Source organism: Lissotriton helveticus, chromosome 6 (assembly GCF_964261635.1).
Source record: "Lissotriton helveticus chromosome 6, aLisHel1.1, whole genome shotgun sequence".
Lineage (NCBI taxonomy): Eukaryota > Metazoa > Chordata > Amphibia > Caudata > Salamandridae > Lissotriton > Lissotriton helveticus.
The window spans coordinates 259,379,588-259,399,399 of record NC_136067.1 but is presented as its reverse complement, the minus strand read 5'-3'; the positions used below and the strand labels follow the sequence as shown (position 1 = coordinate 259,399,399).

Sequence of the window (19,812 nt, the reverse complement as noted above, 5' to 3'; positions counted from 1 at the left end):
AGGCGATGACTTGTATGGATTCCGGTGCGGAGGTTCCATAGGAAAATACTTGCAAAGGCACGACGCGATGATTCTCGGGGCTCTGCGACGATTCTCGCAGTGATGTGATGCGGTGATCTCACCCAGTGATGACAGGCTCTGCGACGATGTTCGCAGCGGCAGAAATCTTCCTGCTAATGAAGGGTGCGACGTCTTCAGGCAGCGGCAACAGGCGCTGCGACGATCTCGGTCTTCGTAGCGGCGGGAATTTTCTCGCTCAGCCGGGATTTGCGACAAAACTTGCAGAAAGTTCTTTAAAAGCTTGGTTTGCAGCTTCCCAACACAGGTACAACTTCCCAAAGGCACCACACATGGGCCACGCACTCCAAGAAGGACAGAACTCTCTCAATAGAGTTCAGGAAAGCTGGGGGTGAAGTCCTTTAGTTCCTGGGACTTCATAACAGGGAGCCAGCTCACAACAGGCCCTTGGAGATTCCTTCAAGCAAGGTGACACCGCACAAAGCAAAGTCCTGCCCCTTTCCTTGGCAGCAAAGCAACAACAGGTCAGTCCAGAAGCAACAGCAGGACAGTCTTCCTTCTTCAGTTTCAGCTTTCTCCTTGACAGAGGTTCCTCTAATTTTCTGTTGTCAGGGGTCCTGTACTTGTACCCCTAAAAGTCTTTGTTCTCTTTGTGCAAGTGGGCCCTGAGCCCGGTCTGAACCAGTTCTGAGTGTTCCTTGAGCACTTTATTTTCCTGGCTTCTCCTTTCCTTTCAGAGTGAGGGGCAGGGTCGTCAGCCGCCCAGCAGGAGGTGGAGCCAGCATTGTGGAAGGCAGGAACAGCCCTATTCAGGCCCAGGTGCTACCTCCTCCCACCACTCAAGTTGCAAATGCAGTCATTCAGCCTAGGGCTGACCCAGCCATCCTCCTGGGGGCTCCCAGCCCCTGCCACTCTCAAACCGGACAGTCAATTCACAAACAGGCCAAGGCACACAGAAAGGTCAGACAAGAGTACAGCTACTTTCTAAAAGTGCTGTTCTCAAACACAGGATTTAAAAACAACCTTTCCTAAAAGATGTGTTATTAAATTCGGAGTTCAGGGATACCAGACTTTTATGTCCTATCTTGTTCCTATGGGAAGATATGCTGGTACATACATTAACAAAAAGGGAGGTAGAGGGAGAAAGGCTAGGGCTCACCCTCCAAGTATTAATAAGTCACACAAGATCTCTGAGGACAGAGATCAAGAACCCAGCCGTAGTCAATATATGTATTCCCAAAACACACTGGTGTTGGAATAGTGTCAATAGTTCCAAGAAAGAAAAAAAGGGAAAAATATATTCCTCTTTTTAGGTGTCCCCTCACTCACCAGGGTTGCCCCACGGTGACATGCTTCATCATAGGGGCCATTCCAGCCCTCTACGGACTGGGGCGTGCTGCGACTTGCGGAATTACGTAGGAGCACTTACAAAGGACTATGTGTGGTGCAAGGAATGTGATGTGAAGGAGTGGAGTTCATGTGATAAGTTAAAATTACCTGCCTAGTGAGTTGCAAAAACTTTATTCCGGCTCCTAGGTGGTAAAGCTAAAAATGGGGTAGAAATGGTAGGATACCAAAATTGTGATGGGTTTAGGTGTACCTAACAACTACTGTCTGCCAACATGTTTCGTGCGTCCCCCTAGCACTTCCTCAGGGCTACACAGGGACCAGCCCTGTGTTCGCCACTCCTTATTTAAAGCCTAATAAGCTATTAAATGCAAACTGATAATATTTAATTCAATGCTACAAATAAATGAGGCATACATCTGGTACCTACGCAACCAAACTTAATCACGTGGTCCTGTAAGATAAAAGGAAAACAATAGTGATAGTTACGGGGTATCAAGTTTCCCTTGTAATTTCACACGACACATATTGCATGGACCTTTGAAAATATTGACTGTATTTAATGTGGCCCATTGATGTGAAGACGTTTTTTCAGGAATAAAAACATGGTTAAGCACCTCTTGGTGAGCACACAGTGAACACACACATAACACAAACATACTGTTGTGACTACGCTCACACAAAAAAACATTTTTACACACATGAAAAAAGGCTTAACTGTGCCCCATGGAATCGGTAGGGGTACAATATCCTGGTAGATCTGAGAAAAATAGAAGAATGGTTTTTGTTAGCCTTAGCTGTTTTCCTAGATATTTCCCAGAGGCTGGTAAGAGAACTGGGAGATTATCCCAGTGTCTGTGCCTCCAAAGGCGCTACACAATACACTTGCTTGCTGCCGGGATACCACAATCGGTCTCACCTAGGCAAACCCCTCCGGTCCGAATGTTAGTGGACCTTGGGCGGTTCTTGCTCATATATCCCGCTTCCTGGTGTGAGACTAGAAAGAGTAGCGCGTGTACACGCGATAGTCGCGTGCTTCACGGGGGCCATCTTGGGTGTATTCCGTGATTCTGGTACAGTTTTTTACAATATTTAACTCATAGGGGCCTCGTTTTCGAGAAGACAAGTATTACCAGATTCGCACACTATAGGCTCACAAAAGTAAAAGTATCTGGGCAATTGTATAAAATCGGACCTAATTCCCGATAGGTGCTAGTTACTATCCAAAAGAGCGGGCGCCATCTTGTGTGTCCCCTAGGATGTTCCACTATTGAAAACTATTTTTACACACGAGAGGGGTCTCATTTTTGAAAACGATAAATTACTCAATCTCATATTAACAGTTGGTATATTATGAATATCTCCCCCTTTTTTTGGTTAAAAAACGATGTATGACCCGTTTTTATAAATTCTTGTAGTTCATTAATAGGGTATTAACACAGTGTTATTCAGACCCTATGGTGTTTTCAAATACTTGAGTTAGGTGCCACTAGTGATAGTAGTTTTTGTTTATCCTTAATGCATATCTGAATGGATGGGTGAATATATAGTAGTGTTACAACCCATCTTCTTCGGCCAGTATCCCAGTACACCTAGACTAAGGTCTGTGCACTCTTTTCTCATTTCATGTTTGTGGGAACCTGCTGTCTGAATGGTTGTCTATGTCAGTTGCCCCCATGGTATGTCATCATTTAGACCCAAGACATGAGACCTAAGCTTGAAGACCCAGCGTTGCTCTTTTTCCAGTAGTTTCTTTTCTAGGTCATATTGTGGCTGTAGAGTCTCAAGGACCACCCAGTTGAAGTTGTTTGTGGTGTGTCCCTTTTCTAAGAAATGTGTGGTCATTTTGGTGTTAGAATGTTTGCACCTAAAGCTGCTGCGGTGTTCTATCATGCGTGTGCAGACCTTTCTTGTCGTCATTCCAATGTAGTGCAGATTGCACGCACACGTGATCATGTAAACCATGCCTTTTGTATTACAATTGGAGTATGATCTTATGTCCCAGGTGACCCCATTGCTGAATGTCACTTTCTTAGTTGCCATTGTTAAGTGGCAAACACTACAGTCAGTGCATGGATAGTGACCTACTGGCAATGGATGTAGAAGACGTACTTGTCCCACCTTTTCTCTTGGCCGGGTATGTACCAACAGGTCTTTTAGGTTTCTACCTTTTCAGTGGCTGAACATAGGTAACGCCAAATCTAGGCCTCCGCTGTTGAGGGTCCTCCAATGTTTTTTCACAATCTTTGATACTTTATCAGAAGCCACATTATAAGTGGTGATACAGATCGGTCTCCTATCGCTGTCGCTACTTGGTACAGGGATAGTCTTAGGTTCCAGGAGAGCGTCCCGGTTGTTATTGGACGCTCTCTTCTTTGCTTTCGAGACTATGTGTGAGGGGTAGTTTCTTTGCAGGAGCAAACCAACACCGCCCAAAGTTAAAATCCTTGCAAATTCCACCCTTTCAAGTTCATTTATCATATGACTGAGGTACTATACATAAATACATAAACATTTCATCAACCTGCTGGAAAATCATAAGTGATCCTGTTAAAGAGCTGCAGCTTGAGAGAAGTCTTTTTTTCTTTCTTAAGACAGCTCACCGACAGAAACATATGCTATTCATATACACTCAACAAGGAAACTAACAGTGAATTAAGAAGAATATACCTTCGCTTTTGTTTCCGCTGCTGAATTCTGCATGTGGAAATACTTCATATAAAATAGTTAGAATGTTATTGAAGGTTCTTTCCAGCAGTGGTTTAATGACCGGTGTTAGTGCATGTCCTGGACATATAATGGCACGCTGTGAAGCAGGCACAATGTTCTTCATTGCATGGAAAAAATCCTGTGCACCAAGAACTACTGAAGAAATATCTAGTTGCAGTTTTTCATTGCTGTGGTAAATCTGAGGATAGCGCCGACGAAGAGCAATAAGGGCAGCTTCTGTGCAAAGTGCTTTGATGTCTGCTCCACAATAACCTGACAAAAGAAAAGGAAAAATGTGTATGTCTACAATTATCCAGCTACTACTAAATATAAATATCTTTTAATCTAAAAATATTAAACAACAACGTACTATTTCATGAAAGAGAAAAATCACTCCGTATTAGTGGAACAAAGGTTAACCAAAATAACTCCCCTTTTCACAATGTGAGCCTGAGATAAGTTATTGTCAAGCACTTAAAACAAGTGACTTTACAAAAAGCAAACCATAAACCATCTAACTATGGGTTACCCATCTCCGAACGACCCTAAATTGGAGTGCTTTCAATGATATAAAAGTTTAAGCATTTTTAGCAGGATTAAGACTTAGGTCCATTTGTATGAAATAATGTGGCCGGGCAAAGCACTGGGTTTTGAATTATATAACTCTCTGCAGATCAGAGGTAATGAAATTGCTGTACAAGTGAGTTTACTCCAACAGACAACTTGCCTTCCAACAGACTTAAGAAATGTCAACAAGACAGAGAGGGTATGGAATTTAATTTTTTAAGTAGCACAAAAGAAGGTCTAATTATATTCCTGGGCATGTTCATATTCGATGTATGGCTCAGCTCCATCATCCCTGGTGGGTGTATTTAATCTCTCAGGCACTTGTCTCTGTGATTAAGACTCAACAGGGGACTGTAAAGCACTAGTCAGCCAAAGCTTCTCCAGCAAGCTTTGTAGCAGAGGTTACTACATTCCTGTTTATTCTAAGGTTCACAGGCCTGAAAGAATGAAGTGGCTGTAGCTCCTACTTTAGTTCAGCTACCCAGCACGACATACGACCAAATTCATCATACTGAAATCGGCTCGCAAAGGGTCAGATTCTGAGAATCTGGCCCTTTGCGAGCGCTATTTTTGCATTTGGGATTCATCATCCCAAATGCAAAAGTCGCTGTACTAGAAATCGCTATATTGCGAAGAATTGCATTTAAGGAATCTCAATTAGAGATTCTTTAAATGCTATTCATGAACCTTTTTAAAATTGCGAATTCGCAATATGGGGTCGCTATTTACCGCGAAGTCAGACTTCGTGGTAAATAGCGAAAAGTGCATTTTTCTAAATTGGATGTTACACACACACATGTCCTTTGGACATGTGTGTGCGCAACACCAGTGTAAATCACCATTTCAGGGGTGCTACAGGGTGTCATTTGGACACCCTGGCACCCTTGAAATCGCTTCCTTATTTGTGATTCGCTAATTGCTAATCGCAAATAAGGAATGACTCCCCATTCATTCCAATGGGCCTTTGGCTGTAGCACGAGAGTTCTTAAAATGCTCAAGCGCACTGTCGGCCTTATCACCAAACAGGCGAGTGACATCAAAGGGCATGTCCATGAGCGAGCTCTGGACGTCCAGGGAAAACCCGGTAGATCTCAACCAGGCATGGCGACGAAGCGCCACATGTGTCATTATGTCAATAAATCTTAATGGAATTGTGTAAGACCATTACTACACCTACCCTCGGCTACAGACTGGGACAGCACAGCCTGGACCTCCTCCGGGCAATGAGGTAACACCTAAGCAACGGTATCCCACACTGCGTGGGAGTAGCGGCCCAACAGACATGCGGTGTTCACTGACTGCAGCCCCAGGCTGGCCGAAGAGAACTGCTTGCCGAACTGCTCCAGCTTCTCAGAGTCATTATCCGGCGAAGCCGTGGGAAAGGCACTCTGGGACGTCGAAGCTAGAATGACCAGACTCTCAGGTGTGGGGTGAGTGGTCAGAAAAGTAGGGTCACCCGGCACTGGGCGATGACGCCTGGCAACGTTCTTATCCACAGGGACCCCTGTGGCGGGCCACGACCAATTGCCCAACAAGACATCAGTGAGGGCGTCATTAAAGGGCATTAGTGGCTCCAATGAAGTGGACGCCGACTGGAGCACCTCAGTGAGGAGATTAGTCTTGAGGGCCACCATGGGGAGATCAAGGTTAAGGACCTCAGATGCCCGAAAGAGCACCACCATGTACAAGGCACCTTCCTCCGTAGTAGGCGGGGGAGAGGCAAACCCCAGATCAGAGGAGACGTCAAGCCCGCCGGCCTCCAAGTCTTCCGCCCAGTCCTGCTCAGTCACACTGACGAGCCAGAGGCTCCTCGGACTCCTCCCAGTCGTCCTCTACCTCCGCCATATGTGGTACAGTCCGAGGTGGCAGGGCAGAGATCGGGGAAGGAACAAGCGGTGCCTGGAACGGCACCCGGCACCGTGTCCCAATTCGAATCCCAGGCGGGGGAAAAACCGTCCGGGACCCGGGGCATAAGCGGAACCAACGGCATCCACTGCGGAGCCGAGGCTGGCGCTGGGGCCAGAGCCGGCAGCGTGGGACCTCTTAGCAACATGGTGCGGCGCCAGGGACAGAGCCGCTGGCGGCGCCGGAGCTGGATCTGCCGGAGCAGTCGACGGACCAGTAGGATCCTGACATGGGACCGCGGGGCCCGAAGGCGCACCGTTACGAGCCAGAGGCCTAAACAGGCGGTCCATGGCAGCAAGAAACTCTTGCACCTGTGCAGGAGTCGCCGATAGACCCGGGTAAGGCGGGTAGGCCCCTGGAATACCAGGCTCCGAAGGAGCTGCAGGGGCGGAACCCCTTTCCCCTCGTCCGCATCCAAGGACCAACAGGGGGACGTCGGAGAGCGACAACGCTTCTTCTACTTCTTTTTGTGTCATCTCTTACCCGAATCCGAGAGTGAAGACTTGGAGCCAAAGGAGCAGTGATGGTGGACTCGCAAGCATTCACAATAACGGCCTCTGGACCTAAAACGGCGCTGGGACGAGTGCCGAACTTCAAGCAACTTCCGGCGCCGCACCCTCAAGGCTTTCGGGCGATGGCCAGACAGTCCAGACAGGACTGGGAGTCGTGGTCGCGCTCCAGGCAGTAGAGACAGACGTCATGGGCGTCCGCCACAGACATACTGCGACGGCAGGCCCCACAGGACTTAAAACCAGGCATGCCTACTTGCACCAGAGAAGCAGAGAAGACCAACAAGAGATAAAAAAGTCTCAAAAAGATAGTCTAAAAGTGACTAAGTTACGTGCACTAACCGGATCTGCACTTACTGGCACAGAAAAAGAAAGAACTGACATCAGCGCGCATGGGTGGCGCCCAAGTAGTCTCCGTGACGTCATCTCAGCGCTTACGACACCAGCGATGGATGCGGAGCCGCACAACGCCACCTACTGACGCGCAGAGGTACTGCTAGCAAAAGGTTCCGGATCCAGTCGGACGCCTGGGGATATTCTAAGGTAAGGAATCTATCACTAACGTGTCTCTTTCAGATGTGTGCTCATAGATGACTGCTAGGCCTAACATTGGGTTTTCTCCCAAGCAGCCTAACCTAGGAAGATTATTTTTTAAGCCTCCATGTCCACAGGACCCAAGGAAGGAGTGGCACCCTTAGGAGAGGTCATCTTTGCTTTACCAACCACTGGACACATCCCTGCCAATTGTGCGGAACTACACACTGAGAAAAATACGTTCCACCTGTATGTATGTGGTATTCATATAGTCTGAACCAACACAACAGGCAGCAGAGCACTGTACAGGCACCTAGGCAAAGATGTTGTGAATGAGTGATCGTCTGAGAAGCTTTGTTTTGGGAGTCTAAGTGGACGTTAATTTGTTGTGACATACTGTTCTTTAAAAAGACGTCTCCTCATCTATTTACTAAATTGTAGCATGTTTGAGCAGTCCAGATTGATTCAGGGAAATCATTTAAGATACTGGGAGCAGTAGTGGACAAGCCTGCTGCCTTTTTATCTTTTTTTGTAATTCCTCGTCTCAAGTCTGATCGTGCCCAGACTGTGGGTGTTGAAGAGGCTTGGCTAAAACTCTACCAAGTCCTGAAAACCATATCCTTGTATAGAATCGTGCCAAACAAAGCTGATCAGACTGCAGTTCTATACATTCAGAGCCCAATCACTTGGTACTGCTTCTGAAACCCATTGTCTATCTTAAAGAATGTAGGAACAAGATGCTTTTGTCTAAAGATTTTTCACTAAAAGTTGCTGAATGTTCCAGGAACTACAGCTAAAATCACTATATTGGTATAGAAAGTCTTTTGTCACATACTTTCAAGCATGTAGGTCTGATCCCTTGTTCATGGACAGGAACTGGCTCCACACACCTAAGAAATGGCCAAGGACTCATCAGGTGCAAATATTCTTAGATAGGTGATGCCAACTGAGTTTGAGACAGCCACAGATCACTGCTCTATTTAAACCAGGCCTTGCCAACAAGTAGCTTGTGAGCTACTAGTAGCTCTAACTATCCATAATTAGCTCTCCTGTGTTCAGTCCACCCGCCTACTAAATTAGAAGCTTTTGCTTGGTAGAATTAATATTTTGTATACAAAAATGTCAAAGTGTGTATTTGAGACAAAACATAAAATTGGCTGATGGTCAGTATTAAAATTCTAATATTAGTAGCTTGGAATGATTTTCATTGAACCTAAGTAGCTCTTACTATAGAAAACGTTGGAGACCCCTGGTTTACACAATATACTATGTGCATAAAACATACAGACAAACGAGAGAGGGAAAAACCTTTTTTTTATTGTCCAACCATAATTACAATTTATTGTTATGGGTGGGTGTGACAGCAACACACAAAATCAAAAATGAAAAGTCAGTTTGTGATTATCAGAAGCTTACAAAAAATGGGTAGTAGCAGTAAGTAATGCTCAAGCGATTGGCAGAAAGCGGTGTTTGCAGACCTCACCCCTTAATATTGTTTTGTGCAGTTCTCGCTGTCTAGGATTAGAGAAAGGAGTTACTAACCAATGCAAAAAGTGGGAGCGACATCTACGATTAAGAAATTATTCCTCGTGCCAGTAACATAAGTATGTAAAGCACTGTAAAAGTTCAACTCACCAACACATTTCTCAGCTACTTCTTCTAGGAATGCATCAGACAATTTTGGATTCCAGTCCCTGGTATGAATTTGTAAAATGTGCTTTCTTGCCTGATAAAAAAAAAAAACAATTATCTTTAACAATGTTAGAAATAGTTTTAATGCACATTTTACTAAGACACATGGTATTCAACATGGTTTTTCCATTACCTTTGGCATTTGGTCAAGACAATGCATTAAGCCAATAGGTAAAACATACACTGTTAACACGGTAATAACAAGGCAAGGGCATGTCACCCTTTATGCAGTATGGCATGCAAAAACATCTTTCCAATCACTGCAAAGTCATGACAAATTCTACCACCAGTTGTATGGCCAATGGCCTGTTATAGGATAAAATGTTACCTAGAGAGGTCTTTCTTGTCCATTCATCCTCCTTTACTTTTTTATCAGTTGGCAATTGTATTATTATTATTTTTTCTTTAAATCTGTGTATTAACTTTTCCAAGGCACTACACAAACATTGATCATATTGGTTCCAACCATTATGTAGTGTTCAACAGTTAAGCAGTATTTTAGGGGGACAGTACAGCGTGATCCAACTAAGTTGACAATTTATTGTTAAGTGGAAAAATGCTGCGAGCAAGAAGTGGCATATTACATACAAGGCTGCACACAAAGCTTACCCTTTTTTATTTTAAGTGTCATTCCTATGCGATCAAAGAACTGATTCAAGAAAGGACAGAAATAGGACCAACCCTGAGAAAATCTAGACTTGACTCGCATACTGCCCGTAATCTGGAAAGGATTATTTTGCCCAGTCTTCATTATCATGGTTTGAATAAATTGGGTGGTTGGACTAAAGACTCATGCAAACTGCAAAGCCAAGAGGTCTGGCCTTTGGAAGCTAGTGCAATGGTCACTTTTTTTTTATTGCAAGCATTTGCCACAAAAATGTAAATAAGAAAAGAAAACAAGCATTTACAATGCAACGGTTTCGCCTTTGTAAAAGTTAGAGCTATTGGCATTGTAAATGACACATTTTGTATTTGTGTGTTGGTTTTGAAAACAGATAAATAAATGGCATTGCCATTTACAATGCCAATAGCTTAATCTCTCGCAAACAGTAAAAATGACTAATGCATTGGAGGGTGGCTGGTGATTAATGGACGGGTGGAGGGTAGTGGATGAATGTGAGTGGGTTGGTATGATGAGTCGGTGGATGGATTGGATGGAGGATGGATGACATGGACAGATGAATGGGTGTATGGATGGGTGGATTGATGCAGTAGTGGACGGACTGTTCAGAGCAAACTGTACGTTCTACTACGTTTCCTGGGGGTTTTAATGCGATATTGCAATGCTGCTGTGGTCGTGTCATTCATTCTAAAAGCGAACACTGCAACGTCCGTTAATAATGGACTTTATGTACGGATATCTTACGTATATCGTGTGGGACGTCCGAAAAGGGTCATTTCCGGTCCCATTGTAGTTTCCATTTGTAATCAACAGCCGTGGGCACGCACCTGTAAAAAGAGGCCGAGCTGCGCGTGCGCGTCGGCATGTGTCAGGGCACGTGGCTGCACGTGGAGTGTCAATAAGCTGCCTCCTTGAGAGTTCAAGAATTCAACACACACAAGCACATGAAGGGGAAGAATGGATGCGTGTGCCCCCCCCTGATATTAAACATGCTTAACCGCATTTAAGAGGCAATGTACGTATATAAGAGCAGACCACCCCTTATTGCGGAATTATAAAATGCCTAAGAACCCTAGTTGTTTCCAGTAATGAAGTGGACGTAGCCGCGTCACGCTGAGAGCCCTGCAGTTTACTGCGCACAGGGTTGTAAAAGTGAACGCTGCAAACATTCCATGTTACTTTTGACATCGGTCATATTCTCAAAATTAAACCGCCTGGAAATGGATCGCGCTATTTCATTTATTTCACGTTTCTTTACTGGCACGTAGCGCTTCTTGTCTCCGCGTGGCAGTGTTTTGGCACTAGTCCTGATAAACTGAAGCAGATAAATCATTTATCAGCGTGTGCATGCTTCAGGTGGATTAAATGCTTGCTCTGCTGTTGGTTGTGGCAGTGTTTGCTGGCTTGCGTGTCTAGCTCCCTCCCTGGTGCTCCCCTAGTACAGTGACAGTGTGTGCTCTTGCACTGGTGAAGCTGTGCATAATACCCCAACACTCTGGGGGCTTGGGGGGCAGGTCTGGCATGCTGTCCCATTTGTGGGCTGTGAATTGAGTCTGGTGTCGGCCGCAGCTCCCGTGGGGGCTTTGGTAATTCGCCCTGGTCGCTGCTGGCTGATGATGCGCTGGGTCGGTGGTCCCGCACAGCCCTCCCTCTCGATAGCTGACAAATGGTGCGAGGGTGACACGGTGCATCAGCGGGTTCCAGCTGAGCAGGGCCGTCGCCCTCCCCGCAAAGGCGTGTCGGGGGTGACAAATGGTGCGAGGGTGACACGGTGCATCAGCGGGTTCCAGCTGAGCAGGGCCGTCGCGCTCCCCGCAAAGGAGTGTCAGGGGTGTGGGGAAGGCGAACCAACAATCTGCCCCACACCACAGCGTCGGATGGGAGCGTCTCTGCTTCCACCCCATGCGTAAAGCGTCTTGCTCATTTATGGGGCTGGTTGTATAGCTCATCATGGCCGCTTCATGGTGCTGACTGCTAAGTCTTCGTTTTCTCTTATCTTGCTGTGGATCGTGCATGTGGCTGGTAAATTCATCGTGCGAAGTAGAGTGTGTAAAGGAAAGGAAAACCAGCGTGCGGCTCCTGCACAGATCACTCGCCGGGGTCTGCACCGAAGAGCCACAAATTCCGTCTGCAAGTCCCAACAAAGAGGTGTAGGTAATACATTATGCTGCACCGTATTAATTTGTAGAAGCTTGACTTAACGAGAAGGCAGTTACACAACACCAGGCTCCGAAGCTCACACGTCCAAAATGGCCAAAACACCACGGGGGAAAAAAAAAAACACACGCCCACCGCCGCATGACGTAGGGAAAGGGGTGGGATGAGTAAAAATCGCGGGAACGCCCACGAATCTGCTCCGGCAATGACGGGCAGATCTGTCTTCCAATGGCTAGCCTCCATTTATGGAGCTAGCAATGGAAGACAGAGGCGGGATTAAGCTCCATACTGTTTACAAAAGTTTTTGCCTGCGCGATACTGCTTGCGCAGCAAACGCCAGGCGAAACCTAAAAATGAAAGCATGCAGGTGAATTAACACAGAGGCTGTATGCTTGATATAAAAAAATTTAATTTAAGAATAAATTACCTATTGCATCTAATTCAATAAAGCAGTATGGATGCTTCCTAGCAGGCAGCAACAGACAAGGAAGTACTTTTAGCTTTAATGTACATTACAGGAAAATATTTTTTTTTATTGACGAAAAGAAGGGGTACTACTGGCTTTGAATGAGTATAACCATAAACTAAAATAAGTAGTTTAAACACATCAGAAATACAAAAAAAAAGAAACAAACACAGGCAAAGCAAAAAGGTCTCTGCGCTAAAAGGTTGCACTATTGGATTTCCAAATGCTTCACACCAATCTTATCCGTCAATACGCGTGTCTGACCAGCAATCTTAAATGGGTCCATTCCAAGATGACCGTTAATGTATTGTGATGCACGTGTGATACGTGCATGCCCCCATCTGATGCGTGGGAACCATTTTTAATTGACTGTTTTAACAGCAGATGGGGAGCGGGGCAGAACATCGGGCGGGGGGAATACATAAAGAGAAGAGCATTGCGAGTGGACAAAAGACAAACAAAAAGGGATGAGAGCAAGGGCATGTGCTTGACATGGATTGTTCAATACTAATAGAACAAGCACAGGCAAAGCCAACAGTTCTGACTTTAATGTGCTATGGCATCCAAACAAGCATGCAGAAAGGCTTGTTGCAGGTGTTACCACATCTCTGAATCAAAAGATCAGCTCAACAACATACAGAATTTCTAATGGACTAGCATGCACTATAATGAAATAAACAGAATGTGTGCAGGACAAGGGCACACTTTGAAAAAGTGATTTTGTTAAGAAATTGAACATAAACAGGTGTAGAGGCTGACTGTTGGCATATTAGGATGAATGTGTCCTTGTGTAACGCAACTGGTGCTCATGTAAAGCGCTCCGATACCTTCGGGTCAAGGTCACACTATATAAAACTCTCGAGAAAAAAAATATGTAGGAAATGTAGGAGCCAGAACTATACAGGCTATGTGTGCGACTGCAGCATAGCAAGTGTGCTTGCCTTAACACAAGCATGGAATATGGAAGCAACCATCTACAGGTTGAGTAAATAAAGGCATTAATTACGGAGGTGCAATAAGTCCTCTACGCTCAAATGCATGAAAAGGACATTGGTTTGAAGCACAACCAAACGAGACTACGGCCTCCTCTATTTCTGGTCAAGTAGAATGTGTATTTTAGAGCGGGCAGCTGGAGGTAGAAGTGTGGCTTAGCAGCAGACAGACAATACAAGCACATGTTTAAGTAAGCAGGTAATGCATACATAATCAGTGGACCCTGCTGATGTGTCTTTCCTGTCGGATATCTTTCTCTCCCATCTCAAAATGAGATTTTGACAGACTAGTAACAACCCAAACGAGACAATTTTTCCATTACACTGGTATTAAGTTGTTGGTGAGCAGAAAGACTATGCTGGCCTGCCTCTCTACAAGAATGTACACCTCTGCAAGCAGGCATATACATACACACGCTCCTCAAATAGTACATCAAAATGAAGCTTGCATAATTTCTCGTCGTACCTGACCTACCAGAGTGACACCAATTAACCCAGAGCTCAAGCTGTTCCATCTCCTTGACCACTGAGAAGCCCAACAGTTCATCAACAGAGCTGTTGCCACAGCTACACAAGACTGATGAGCAGAGTTAGAGATCGGTTCTCTGGTTAGCAGAGGTATGCATCCTGTCCACGTAAGGATCGCAATTCTAGTCAGGGCAAGGCAGTCGCACTTAAATTAGCCCATGCTCACCCACTGGCAGCTTGGTACAGAGCAGTCAGGCTCAACATAAAAGCCAATGTGTAAAGCAGTTGTGCAAACGTGGATACAGTAACAGTGAAACCAACACAAAAAATACTACACAATGAGGTATGAAAATAGTATCTCTTAAGAGATAAAAACGATAAGAATCTAATTAAAGCATCTCAGGTTACAAATACTTCAAGAATGTAAAATGCTGAAGCACAAGTTACTCACCTTCGGTAATGATATATCTGTAAGAAACATTAGGTAGTGATAGTTTCCTTACTTTAGAATTACCCCCTGGCATCAGACTGGATCCGGAAAGTTTTCGTCAGCAGTACCCCTGCGTGTCGGAAGGTGGCGTTGTGCGGCTCCGTGTCCGTTGTTGGCATCGTGGTCGCCGATATGACTTTGAGGAAGCTACTTAGACGCCACCCTTGCGCACGGCCGTCAGTTCTGTACACGACTTTCCGTGCCAGGAACGCAGGGCCATGCAGGATATTGACCACTGGTGCATTGAAACTAGGGCCATTAAAGGGATGATCTTAAACCTAGAAATTAGTTCGCAGAACGGGGAAGATGTATGGGGCGGTAAGGAATTTATCACTAACTAATGATTCTTACAGATATATAGTTACCGAAGGTAAGAAACTTGTGCATCTTTTAGAAACACGTTAGTGATAGATTCCTTACCTTAGAATAGATACCCCAGCAATACCAACGACGGTGGTGGGTCTGCGAACCAAGAGCACACCAGGAAGTCCCGGACAACAGAACGGCCAAAGAAGCCGTCTCTCTGGAGTTGGCTGTCCAGGCAGTTGTGCTTAGTAAAAGTGTGCAACGAGGCCCACGTAGCTGCCTGACAGATGTCTTTAAGGGAACACCACGTCCCAATGACGTAGTGGCAGCAGTCTCCTTGGAGGCTCCTTTTTTGCCAGTGAATACCAGGCGTTAATACACAAGACTACCCATCGGGAGATAGTCCGCTTGTGTACGGCCCAACCTTTCTTGGCACCTATGTAGCCAACAAAGAGCTGGTCATCCACCCAGAACTGTTGTGTGCGAGTCAGGTAAAATGACAGCGCCCGTTTTGGGTCCAGACAGGGGAGCCTTTCTTCCTCTCTGGAAGGATGCGGAGACGGAAAGAAGGTGGGCAAAGTGATTGTCTGTCCGATGAGAAAGGCAGGGACAACCTTTGGCAGAAAGGATGGACGTCTTCTGAGCACAACCTTGACCAGATGGACAGACAGAAAAGGAGGTCTGCAAGACAGAGCCTGGAGCACACTCACTCTCCTAGCAGAGGTGATGGCAACCAGGAAAGCAGTCTTCAAAGTCAACAGACGAAGAGGACAGTTGTGAAGAGGCTCAAAGTTAGCGCACATTAAATATGTGAGAACCAGGTTCAAGTCCCACTGTGACATTACGAAAGGAATAGGAGGGAAAAGAGGAGTAAAGCCTTTGAGGAATCTATTTCCAACAGGGGACTTGAAATGAGGGCAGATCAGGAAGCCTAAGAAAGGCTGAAATAGCAGAAAGATAGCCCTTGATAGTGCCCAGAGCAGAACCCTGCTGGGCCAAAGAAAGGAGGAACAGAAGCACTTCTGAAAGAGGGGCAGAAAGGGGGTCCACAGCCCTTGCTGTGCACCATGCCACAAACTTGTTCCACCTGCAGGCGTATACCAACTCAGTGGAGGGACGCCTGGCTGCCAGAATGACATCACAGACTACCGGAGGCAAGTCGAAGGGAATCAACTGCCGCCGCTCAATCTCCATGCAAGGAGATGGAGATTGGACAGGTTCAGGTGGAAGACCTGCCCCTGCTGCTGCAACAGAAGATCCTCACAAAGAGGTAGTCGGATCGAGGGATCAATGGTCATACTGAGTAGCTCGGAATACCAAACTCTTCGAGCCCAGTCCGGGGCCACAAGAATGACTTGGGCCCAGTAGCGCCTGATTTTCTGCAGCACTCAGGGCAGAAGTAGTATAGGCGGAAAGGCGAACAACAGACTAACCCTACTTGCGACGAAACGGGTCGCCTAGTGAGTGCCGCCTTGGAAATTCCAATGCGCAGAACTGCTGACATTGCGCGTTCTCTTCGGTGGCGAGTAGATCTAATCAAGGCTCTCCCCACTGTTGAAAGAGAAGAGACCTAGCACCACCTCCGAGTGAAGACGCCATTTGTGATCTATCAGTCACCTGCAGCTGGGTTCGTCCGCCCTGACGCTCAGTGAACCTGCCAGGTGAGGAACCACCAGTGAAATGCTCTGATGTTCCAGCCATGTCCAGAGGCGCCGTGCCTCCTGCCATAGGGTCCTCGACCCCACCCCGCCCTGTTTGTTGCAGTACCACATGGTGGTGGTGTTGTCTGTTAACACCTGCACTACTCTCCCCTTGACAGAGGGAAGGAATGCCTTCAGTGCAAGTCGGATCGCCTGGAGCTCTAGAAGGATGATATGGAGCCTGGACTCCGCCGGAGACCAGAGGCCTCTGATTCTGCCATGTGACCGCCCCATCCCAGGAGGGATGCATCCGTCACCACTGTGTGCTCCGGTTGGGGAAGGGAGAAGGATCTGTCATTGACCCAATGCCGGTTCGTGAGCCATCACTGCAACTGTTGTGCAGTGCCCTCCGAGATCTGGACATAATCGGACAGGTTCCCCTGATGCTGCGCCCACTGGAACTTCAGGTCCCACTGCAGAGCCCGCATATGACATCTGGCATCATCGACCAGCAGGATGCAGGAGGCCATCAGGCCCAGCAGCCTCAGGGTCATCCTGACTGAAACCCAGGATAGAGGCTGAAAGCTCGGAATCAGAGCCTGAATATCCGGGACTCACCATTCGGGAGGATAGACCCGAACGTTCGTCGTATTCAGAACCGCTCCAATGAAGAGGAGCTTCTGAGAGGGAATCCGGTGCGACTTCGGCATATTGATGGACAACCCCAGCAAATGCAGGAGGTCGGCCATAATCTGGAGGTGGGAGACGACTGTCAGGGGCGCCTTCAACAGCCAGTCGTCAAGATAGGTGAAGACTGTAACCCCTGAACTGCGCAGATGAGCTGCAACCACCGCCATCACTTTCATGAACACCCCAGGGGTGCTGGTAAGGTCAAAGGGGAGCACGGCAAACTGAAAGTGCTCGTGGCCTACCGTAAACCGCAGGTAACGCCGGTGTGCCAAAAAGGCGATAGACATCAAAGGGCATGTCCATCCAACTGTTCTGGACATCCCCAGAAAAACCAGCTGTCCTCAGCCAGGCACGGCGATGGAGCCCACTGTCGTGGAAATCGCCCTGCACATCGAGTCAGTGGTGTCAAGGCCACAATGAATAGGGAATTTGGCTGCATCCCTTCCTTCAGGAGAGAGCACTGTCTGGGCCTCCTCCGGCTATTGAGGCAGCACACGCACCACCGTATCCCACACAGAGTGGGAGTAACGGCCCAAGAGGCATGCCGTGTTCACAGACCGCATTCCTGAACTGGCGGAAGAAAAAATATTCTTACCGATATGCTCCAGTTTCTTGGATTCCCTATCCGGTGGTGCAGTAGAGAATGCGCTCTGGGACTCAGGGCCTTGGACAACCAAGCTCTCAGGGGTCGGGTGTTGGGAAAGGACAAGGGGTTCTCTAGGAGCCGGATGATGGCGTCGAGCCACGTTCCTATCCACAGGAGCCCCTGCATTGGGCCTGGACCAGGTGCTCAAAAGAACATCCGAAAGTGCATTGTTAGACGGCAGCAGTGGCTCCAAAGAGGTAGCTACCGGCTTTAACAATTTTGTCAGGGGGTTAGTCCTCACGGCCACTGTAGGGAGCTCGAGGTGGAGGTCTTCTGCCGCCCTACGCAACACGTAAGTTGCACCCTCCTCCGTAGCAATGGTAGGAGGAGACAGCATGCCAAGGTCAGGAGAGGTATCAAGACCACTGGTCTCCCCCAACTCCTCTGCCCAGTCCTGGTCAAAATCACACTGAGCTGTGAGAGGGTCCTCAAACCCCTCCTTCCTCCGAAGGCTGATAAACAGGCCGAAATTAAGGAGGATGGACAAAGAGGTAGAAATCCCCCATCGGCGTCTGATCGGCGTTGAGCGACACTGTTCCGGCGCCTTATCCACATCGGGGCTGAAACGGGGGCGACGTCATCCAGTGGCCCAGGCGACGTCGGAAGTGGTGCCGGTGTGGTAGACGTCGGTGGAGGTGTCACAAGGTCAACCGGCGTCGACCGGGATCCAGGCCTGGATCCATGGGGGTCAGCAGTAAAGGGCTAAGATTCCCAGCCAGTCCCCATGGGCCCAAAGGCGCACCGGCGGGGCCAGACAGCCCAAAGTGGCGAGCCATGGCTGACAAATTCCTGCAGCTGCAGACTGACCCGGGAAGGGCGGGTAGGCCGGCGGCAACTGGGTAGGCTCTGCCGGAGCTGCGGGGGAAGCACCACCCGCACCCTCAGCCGTGTCGCGTGACCACCGAGGGGGAAGCCGGAGAGCGACGGCGCCTTTCCGACTTCTTAGAATGCTTAGTCTTACCTGACCCAGAGTGCAAAGACTTCGATCCCTATGAATGGTGGTGGCAGCTCGGCAACCGGTCCCTCGACCTCCCACGGTACTGGGACCTTGAGCGGTGCGGAGCAGACTGCTGGGCTTCCAGCAACTTTTGGGACCGCTCCCACAAAGTCTTCGGCGCCATGGCCCAGCAGTCTGAGCACGACTTGGGGTCGTCGTCGTGCTCCAGGCAGTAAAGACACATGAATTGCAAGTCCGTCACATATATCATGCGATGGCAGTCCACGAAGATCTTGAAGCCGGGCATCCCTACTGCACCAGGAGTCGATCAACTAAAAAAAAAAAACAGACAAAAGGCGTAAAAAAGAAACTCAGTCAAAAAGTGACTGGGGGTACCATTCTCTCCAGATCTGCGCTTGCTGGTGCGAAAAAAAAAAGAACTGACGTCAGCGGGCGAAGGCGGCATCTAAGTAGCTGCTGCGACATCATCTCAGCGACCACGACACCAACGATGGACGTGGAGCCGCACAACGCCACCTTCCGACACGTAGAGGTACTGCTGACGGAAACATTCTGGATCCAGCCTGACGCCTGGGGGTAATTATAAGGTAAGGAATCTATCACTAACGTGTTTCTTTCAGATCGAGCCATTGCGCTTTCAGTAGGTTCTTTACGGTTACGCTGGGGAAATGACAGCGATTCACGCAATTGATCGGAAACAGACTTTCTCTCCGGGTCAGCATAAAAGCAATGCTTCCAAAGTTATTACAGTCACAGTTCCAGTGCAATGTCAAGTTTGAAGGAGACTGATCTACTCCCTCCGTTTTGGGCCACCCGCAAGAGCATTTGTGTGCGGCAGGGACCTCGTAAGTTTCCGAGTGCACAGTAACTTTCTCAGAGGATTGAAGCAGTGCCACCGTTCTTTGGATCAGACACGCAATGCTGGAGTCTTCCCTAGCTGGATATGATACAGTGATTGAAATCACAGAGGTGAGATGCCCATCTTTCCTTGATGCAGGCAGTGTGTGCTAGGTCACACTGGACTGCCTTCGGGCGCTGCAGCTTTTTCAAAGTCAACAAACACGATGGTCTGCGCTGAGCAGGAAGACATTGCGGT

General features: G+C 47.6%; 1 protein-coding gene across 3 annotated transcripts in view; it reads right to left on the bottom strand.

Moving 5' to 3' along the window:
• ATAD2B (ATPase family AAA domain containing 2B) overlaps positions 1–19,812 on the bottom strand; it is a 974,520-nt gene that overhangs the window by 545,545 nt on the left and 409,163 nt on the right. For all 3 annotated transcript variants that reach the window (XM_078647713.1, XM_078647714.1, XM_078647715.1), the window contains exons 15-16: positions 9,225–9,315; positions 4,036–4,347 (exon numbers count right to left, since the gene is read on the bottom strand). In XM_078647713.1, coding sequence (XP_078503839.1) covers positions 4,036–4,347; positions 9,225–9,315 — 403 coding nt within the window. The remainder of the gene's footprint in view (positions 1–4,035; positions 4,348–9,224; positions 9,316–19,812) is intronic.